Here is an 8653-nt window from a genome sequence, read left to right as displayed (position 1 = left end):
GGGAGAGTATAGGGGTCAGTGCTGTGGAGACACCTACAGACACCCCCCATGGAGGGTATAGGGGGTCAGTGCTCTGGGGAGACCTATAGACACCACACAGGGAGGGTATAGGGGTCAGAGCTCTGGGGAGACCACCAGGCACCCCCACGGAAGGTATAGATGTCACTGCTGTGGGGAGACCTATAGACACCCCCATGGAGGGTATGGGGGTCACTGCTGTGGGGAGACCACCAGGCACCCCCACGGAAGGTATAGATGTCACTGCTGTGGGGAGACCTATAGACACCCCCATGGAGGGTATGGGGGTCACTGCTGTGGGGAGACCACCAGGCACCCCCCATGGAGGGCACGGGGGGTCACTGCCCTGGGATGACCTGCAGACACCCCACATGGAGAGGAAGGAGGAGGTTTGTTTTAGGGAGCCCCCCAGACAGCCCCCATGGAGGGCACAGGAGGTCTCCTCAGGGAAGGTGTTGGGTGCTGCTGTGATCAGCCCTCAGGCCTGTCCCCAAAGGTGAGGACCACTGTGAGCAGCCCCACAGGCACCTCTTCCTCCCCAAAAATAGTGTCCTAGGGAAGCCTCTTGCTCAGCAGCCCCTCACCACTCTAAAGCAGGTACTGGGGAAGCCCCTCACTCCCCACAGAAGGAGGGGCTCAGGACCCTGCTGATGAGAGTTTCATGTCCCAGGAGGTTGGTGTTGGCCTCCCGGTCCATCCCCTGTCCCTGACACAGATGGGGACATTGTGGTGCTCATCCAGGCCATGCTGGCAGGGCACTGGGGACGGATGGTGCTGAACATATTCCATGGGTAAAAATAGACCTGTGGTGCTCTGAGCCAGCTGTCACCTGCTCCTCCAGCCAGCAGACATTCCCACGGAGGTTCTGTCTTTCCCTGAAGTTTCCCAGGATGTTTTCTCTCCCCTGCCCTCACTGGGTAGTTCGATTTGTTGTCCCTTTGTCCCAGGATACATCCCTAGGTTGTGCACCGGCACCTTGGGGCTGCAGCTCACAGAGAAGTGCAGTGGTTTGTATCAGTCCAGGTGGGAGCTGTGGCTCCCCTAGATCACTGGTGAGACTTCAGAACAGCTCTCCTGTGCTTTGTTTTCTCACATGTCTTGATTTCCTCCCATCATGATTCACTCTTCCTTGGACCAACCAGCCCTCGTTCTCAGCTGCACAAAAGCTCAGGGCATTGTTTTTCCTGTTGTTGCTCATATTTGGATTTTCTTTTGAATGCTGTTTGCCTGATTTATTTATGGAGAGGGAGCAAAGTGTCAGAGTGCATCTCTCTTTAGATGTGTTCAGTTAGAGTTCTCTTTACACATCACAGAATCGTGGAATAGTTTGGATTGGGTTAGAGTTCTCTTTACACATCACAGAATTGTGGAATAGTTTGGATTGAGAGGACCTTAAAGTTCATGCAATTCCACCCCCTGCCCTGGGCAGAGACACCTTTCCACTAGGCCAAGTTGCTCCAAACCCCATCCAGCCTAGCCTGGAACACTTCCAGGGTTGGGGCAGCCACAGCTTCTCTGGGCAAAATATGTGCTATATTAGCAGATGACTCCCCCTTCCCATTCCCTTTCTTCCCTTAGAAAGGGCACCTTTGGAAAAGACCGGGATAAATTGTTTCAGACAAAAACATAGAGTCCACAAGTTATTTTCCCTGTGGTTACAAGTGACTTTAGCCCAGTGGTTAGAGCCTGATTGTGGCTTTTAGGTTGGACCAACCCAATGGGATATGTCATACATCTTAAAACACCAAGTTCTGCACTGGGAAGCCTGGAATAACTGAGCAGGATTTTCTGTTCGTATTCCTTTCAGACAGTGTTTGTTGGGAAGAACAAGCCACAGAAAGATCCCCTGAGCTCCTTCCGCTGGCAGGGCTTCAAGCTGGAGGAATATCTCATCGGCCAACCCATCGGGAAGGGCTGCAGTGCTGCTGTGTACGAGGCAGCTATTCCCTTCTCTCCCAATCATCGGGAACGTGCGGAGAGCAGCCGGTTAGCCGTGCCACAGGATCATGGCTCTGCTTCCCAGCAGGCTGAGAAGGAGCCTGTGGTGAAACACCAACCCAAAGAGGCTTTTCCTTTAGCCATCAAAATGATGTGGAACATTTCGGTAAGGATTCAGCTCCAAATCCCTGTGTCTTTCTGTCTGGAATGTTTAGTGCTTAAGTGTTGAGAGCGCTAATTATGGAGTGTGGGGTGAGTGTGTCACAACAAAGCTGTGGAAAGATGACACTGGAGCAAGTCCCAGAGCAAGGTAATTAGCATTCAGCATCCTCTGGGATTGGCACTTGGTGCTGCTGGTGCTGGAGTTGTTTGGTAGGGAGGTGATGTTTTGGGAAGGTTTCCTCAGAGTGGCTCTCATGGGAAGGTCTGAGAACAGGAAAGCCACTGCTGCCAGTGATTTAGGAATTGGTGTCAGTGTCAGGACAGAGGTGAGTTTTCTTCCTGAAGATTCAGTGGTCACAGGAGGGGCAGTATCCTGCCTGCTGGATCCCTTTGCCATGAGGTGACTGTCCAAAATCTGCTCCAGTGTTTCCCACCCTAGGTGACCTGGTGATCCCTTGATGTGGCTATTCCACGTTGAAAAACATCCACATGGCTTTCCACCGTGTTTTGGTGGCCCTTGGTGTGACAAGTGAATATTCCAAGAGAGTCTTCAAAAATGCCAGCCTCTGGAATCCCTTGGACTCCCTGGCAGTTACCTGTGGGCTTTTCCACTCAGGGTTGGAAGTGGAAAGTGAGTGTTAAGGTGTAACTCAGAGTGCTGACAGTCCAGGATGCATTTGAAGAGACAAACAGCTTTCTTTGTGCAAATCAAGGCCTTGCCACATCCCTTGGTGAATTCTTTAAGTAGTTAGTTGCCTTCCCTGATTTTCAAGGGAGGGAAGTCCCTGGAATCTAGTCTCAGTCAAACTCCTGACACAGTGCCAGCATCAGGATTGCCAGTTTTCAGCCTGCATTGGGGTTGGATGATTCTGGAGCTCCAACCAACGTGGTGTGTGCTTGCTGTTGCAGGCTGGTTCCTCCAGTGAAGCCATCCTGAATGCCATGGGCCAAGAGCTTGTTCCAGCCACAGGAGTTGCATTATCTGGGGAATACGGAGCCGTCTCTGGCCGCAGGTATGGACACTATGGAAGTGGAGGCTGTTCTCAAATGCTGCTGTGCTAATTCTATCCATGGATTGATTTTGCAGCAATCTGCACTGTTAAGAAAGTGGGCAGAGCTTTCTAGGACAGTTCCTGAAAGCAGATAATCCCAGGGATTATTAAATTTATTGACGTGCAGGGAATACCTGCAGCTCAACTGTGTGGTCCAAAGGGTGTTGGAAGGGTAGACCAATAACTGGGGAGAATTTCAGGTCTTGCCAAGGGTCTGATGGGTGGCCCTGGTCAGGCACTTTGTGCTCCATTCCTTGAGTTTCTCCATGTGTGAAATGCATTGATACTTGCTGAGTTAAAGTCTGGGAGGAGCCAGGGATTAAACAGCACTGAAATGTGCATCATGGTGCTTTTAACTGCAGAAATCCACACCTGCAGTTTGTAAGAGTTTGAGTGTATTAGACATCAGATGATGTCACTGAAATACGATTTGACTGTGGGATTTGAGAACTGGTTTGGTGTAAAATGGGTGCTGGGCAGGGAGGTTGAAATTGGTTTAGTGCAGGGAGACTGGTGAGAAGGAAATTGGAGATGACTCAGTTCCCACTCTTTCACCTGAGTGGGAAGTGAGCAAACAGCATGAAGGTGGAAAATGACACAGAACTTTTCAATTACCTTGAATTAGCTGTCCTTTTTGTTCTGAAATTCATCTTTTTGTTCCATCTGAAACAATGGACTCTGCGGCCCAGATTATCTGATTTACATTTCAAATCCATCTGGGCTGCCAATACAAATGAATAATGAATGCTGTGCTCTGCCTGGCTGGCTGGGAGTGCAGCAGAGCAGCCAAAGGGATGTTTGACATTCAGGGGATGAGAGATCTGTGTTGCAGATACAGATAGGTAACCTGCTTTCCATGGCAGTGAGAGCTTCCTGCCTGTGCCATAAAATAGAGTCTAATTCGATACTCTTGAGTGTGAAGTTGACCTTTATTTTATGTCTAACAGACTAATGGTGTTTGAGTGTTTTTCTCTAGAGCTGTTGTGACTCTCTTTGAGCAGAGAAGCAGCCTGTGACTGGCTCTGCCTTTGTTAGCAGCGTGGAAGGGCTGGTAGGGCTTGAGGGAAATGAAAAGCTGCGTGTTACCTGTGAGGGTTTTTTAAATCAAAGCTTTGTTTGCAGCACAGGTAAATCACCTGCATTTCCTCTTTGGCCATGGTGCATAGGGAAACCTAGTTACAGCAGAGCTCTGTGAGGTCTTGGTTGGCTCAGTTTGCTGTGGGAAGTGCTGCATAGATCCTGAACTCTGGAGAAGATGCTGGGAGCTGCCTGCTGCCATGGTGGATCCTGTGGGTGCTCTGCATCCACCTGGGAAATGTTGGGTTGAGGCACTGCGTGGGAAATAGGCCATGAAGGCAGGGAGACTGCTGTCTGTAGTTTTCCTCATGGAATGGATTCCAGGGTGTGAACAGCTGACCATTGGCTTAACATGTGGTCCTGGAATCCACACTGTGCAGCTCTGATCTCTCCCTAATGAGCTTTCCAGTGGAAAGTGCTGTGGAACCCTTTGGTGGGGGGGACAGGCCATATTAAATGGAAAGGAATTCCAGGAATAAGAGCCATGGGATCAATCAGAATCCATCAGGAGGCTGTTGCAATCTGTGGTGTCTCTCCTTTCTCACAGAAAACCCATCCTTGGGAGGAAGAAGTTGCAACCTCATCCAAATATAATCCAGGTGATCCGAGCATTCACATCCTCAGTCCCTTTGCTGCCTGGAGCCTTTGCTGACTATCCTGATGTTCTTCCACTGAGCCTGAATCCCAGAGGGATTGGTCACAGCCGCACACTCTTCTTGGTGATGAAGAAGTAGGTGGAGAGAAGCTGGTTAATGTGACTCAGGCTGGCTACTCTGTGCTGCACAGGTCCCTGCAAGGCTTGGGCCTGGGCTGCTGCCAAAGAGCAGGATATGCTCTTGGAAACACCTCCCAGAAGCTGTTCCAAGTCCTTGAGGTTTTAACTCTGCTTCCACAACGAAGACAAGCAGTTCTTTTTAATAATTACCTCAAATTAAAGTAGGAAATGTGGAGTTTGTCCCCATTTGTCTGCCCTCCTAAACCTGAACTTCACCCCGAGTCTGAGCACAGTGCTAGGGATGGAGTAGAATCAGTAATGAACTGAGCCAACACTGAGGTTGAACTGCCAGGATAAGTTTCCAGGATGGTAATTCCAAGTTTTCACATGTTCTGCCTAGTTACCCGTGCACACTGCGCCAGTATCTGCGGGAGAACACGCCGGACGTTCGCCTTGGCACCATGATGGTTCTGCAGCTCCTGGAAGGTGTGGACCATCTCGTTCGACATGGGATAGCACACAGAGACCTCAAGTCGGACAACATCCTGGTTGAATTTGATTCTGGTATGTAGATCCCTAGGGATAAATGCCAATTTAAGTCATGCACGGAAGTGATGCAGTCCTGGAGGTGTTTGGGGAGGAAGAAGCATCAAACCCTTTGAAGAATCTCAGGTTTAGTCTTTAGCTTAGTGTTTGCTGTCGCTGCAGCACTGGGGAAATCATTGATTCTGTCTGTGCCTGAGGTTTTGGATCATTAAAATGGACACAGCACATTGCTGAGGTGATGCATTGCACAAGCACAGGCAGCGTTGACTGGAGCATCCAGTAATGCCACATTTGGGATGCTGCAGGTGCCTTGGCTTGGTGCTTTGCCAGGCTCTTGGCTCTGTCATCTCTCCCAAGCTAAAGAGCACAGAGAGCTTCTTAAAATCCCACCCTGTGGCCAGGTTCATAGTGCTGCACCCTGGGATGATTAAACACGGGTTGGGAGGGAATGGAAACAAAAATGTTACAGCCCAAAGTGGCATTTTTATCTGCTTGTTCTCCTGTGAGCCTAACAGAGATTTTAATTACCTGGGCTCCTTTTCAGTGTGATTGAGATTTAAACAGGCAGAAAACAATAGCAGGCAGGCTGGTCTGTGTAATTAGGAGGGGAGCAGTGTGAGCAATATCAGGACTGCTGGAATCACACCCTGACATCCCTAAGATGGGCAGACAGGACAGAGGATTCCCCAGGGCTCAGTATTTAGGCCACTTTCTCAACAACCTGGGTGAGGGGATGAAGTGCACCCTCAGCTTGCAGAGGACACCAGGCTGGGTGCTGATGTGACTAGTGCAGCCAGAGTGACTGCTGACTCCTTCCCAGCTGGCTGCCCCTGGCTGGTGATCACTGACTTTGGGTGCTGCTTGGCGGATGAGAACATCGGCCTGAGGCTGCCGTTCACCAGCTCTTACGTGGATCGAGGAGGCAATGGCTGTCTTATGGCACCTGAGGTGAGTTCTCCTGGACTCAGGGTTTGTGGTGCTGGTTTTCTGCTTGTCTTGCTCTCAGGACTTAGAGTTTTGGCAGCGTAGAAGGTCCTGTCCTTACTTGAGTGAACATCTCTGTGTTAATCAGAGGTTCTGTGCTGAGCAGTGTCCAACAGGCACCTTCACAAATGAAACATAATCAGTGTTACAAGGCAGAATTGGCCTTTCCCCAAAAATGTACTCTTCAGTTTTTATTCAGGTCCCTTTCCACATCACTGTAAAGAATTTAATGCAGCAGTCCTTGTGTTGCAGTAGTGGGTTTTGGCTGAAGTTTAAGGCAGTTGTGAAATTATTTACAGTGCCTTTTTATATCTCCAGTGATAACCATAATAAAAGCCAAGACACCCTTAAGTCTCTGCTTGACCTGGAGCACTTTGCCTTGCAAGTGCTGGTGCAGTGTCAGTTATTCATCCATATGTCTCCTGTCTGTCTAAAATCCCAGCAGGAAATAGCCCTTGGACCTCTAGGAATGCTGGTCAGGGGCAATGACTAAAGCCTAGGTAAAATATCCAAACTCCTCCCAGTGGGCTGAGCAGTGCCAGAGGCTTAGAGCATACCAACAGAGAATATTTACACCCAGCTGTGGTTCCAGTCTCTCTAGCTTATTGCAGGGAAAATCATAAAGCCTCCCCTCCCTGGGCAGCCTGTGCCAGTGTCTCACCACCCACTGTAGGTGGGATCTCTCAAGAGACCTGGTTAGACCATTGAAAATCAAATTTTAGCACAGAGGCCACACTCACGCTGTTCATTTTATCTCCTTCCCCATGGCAGGTGATCACAGCTTCACCTGGTCCAGGCACAGTGATCAACTACAGTAAAGCTGATGCTTGGGCAGTTGGAGCAATCGCCTCAGTGTCTCACCACCCACTGTAGGTGGGATCTCTCAAGAGACCTGGTTAGACCATTGAAAATCAAATTTTAGCACAGAGGCCACACTCACGCTGTTCATTTTATCTCCTTCCCCATGGCAGGTGATCACAGCTTCACCTGGTCCAGGCACAGTGATCAACTACAGTAAAGCTGATGCTTGGGCAGTTGGAGCAATCGCCTACGAGATCCTGGGCATGGCCAATCCTTTCTATGGCCATGGGAAGTCGAGTCTGGAAAGCAGAACCTACCAGGAGGAGCAGCTGCCAAGCCTGCCTGATCATGTGCCCTTCGAGGTGAAGCAAGTGATAAAGATGCTACTTCAGAGAGATCCCAACAAGGTAAGAAACTGTTGTTTTGAAGATATCTTTGGGAGTATCATTAGTGACCATTTTGGGCTGTGGTTGCAGGAGATAATCCAGATCTCACTGCAGCCTCCTTAAGGATCAAAGCCAGACAAGAAGTCTCTGCTGAGGTCCAGTTTGGCCTCTCACATGTGGCACTGAATTGTTTCAGGGATTTCAGCAGATGTGTGTGTGGGGACTGGACCTCAAATTGGGGGGTTACACACAGCAGTCTGACACTGATAGTCCCAAAGACCTTAATAAGTCACAGGGTGAAATAGGGGAGGCCCAGGGTGTTTTGGCAGTGTTGGTGATGGGACTGGGTGCAGCAGGATCAGCTAATCTTCCCTCTCCTTCCTGTTGCAGAGGTTGTCTGCCAGAGTTGCTGCAAATGTGCTTCACCTGAGCCTCTGGGGTGACAGTGTCGTAGCATCCAGGACCCTGAAACCCGACCAGATGATTGCCTGGCTCCTCTGCCAGTCTGCAGCCACACTGCTCACCAACAGGCTGGTGGATAAAAGCCAGGTAGAAACCAAAATGAAGATGTGCTTCTTGGCAAACCTCGAGTTTGAAGACCTCTGGGCAGCAATATTCCTGTTGCTGGCCTGGAGAAGCCGCTCTGGGTGAAGGAACCACCTGGAACATGAGCATCCCAGATAAATAGCACTTTCTGAAGGCACATAGGAATCTCCTTTGTTGTCTGCCTGCAATCCTGTAGTGCTTTAGGGAACAAACTGCAGGCCTGTGTTTAAGAGCTTGAGTTTCTCTATAGCAAGTGTTACCACACTGCTTTTCTCCCCCTGCTAGAGGAGATTCCCTTGCTTCCTTACTCCCTAGGTGCGAGGGTGTGTGGACATTGCAGGTGTCCTGAGGTATGTGGTTGGTTTTACTCACATTTGGGAGTTCTTACTTGACTTGGAAGTCATGTGTTGAGGAAAGCAGGTTCCCTT

General features: G+C 49.8%; 1 protein-coding gene across 1 annotated transcript; it reads left to right on the top strand.

Annotated features, from left to right (window-relative positions):
• Positions 1-1825: 1825 nt before the first annotated feature.
• On the top strand, positions 1826-8353 carry PINK1 (PTEN induced putative kinase 1; the record flags this gene model as incomplete). The annotated part of the gene is made up of 7 exons (XM_009080274.1): positions 1826-2122; positions 3028-3131; positions 4795-4977; positions 5363-5526; positions 6329-6456; positions 7464-7700; positions 8070-8353. Coding segments are annotated over 7 exons (1374 nt in total), but the record flags the coding sequence as incomplete, so codon positions are not given.
• Between the last annotated feature and the right edge of the window lie 300 nt (positions 8354-8653).

This window comes from Acanthisitta chloris, unplaced genomic scaffold (genome assembly GCF_000695815.1).
Source record: "Acanthisitta chloris isolate BGI_N310 unplaced genomic scaffold, ASM69581v1 scaffold19028, whole genome shotgun sequence".
Taxonomy (NCBI): Eukaryota; Metazoa; Chordata; class Aves; order Passeriformes; family Acanthisittidae; genus Acanthisitta; species Acanthisitta chloris.
This window is presented reverse-complemented; position numbering and strand designations above follow the sequence as displayed.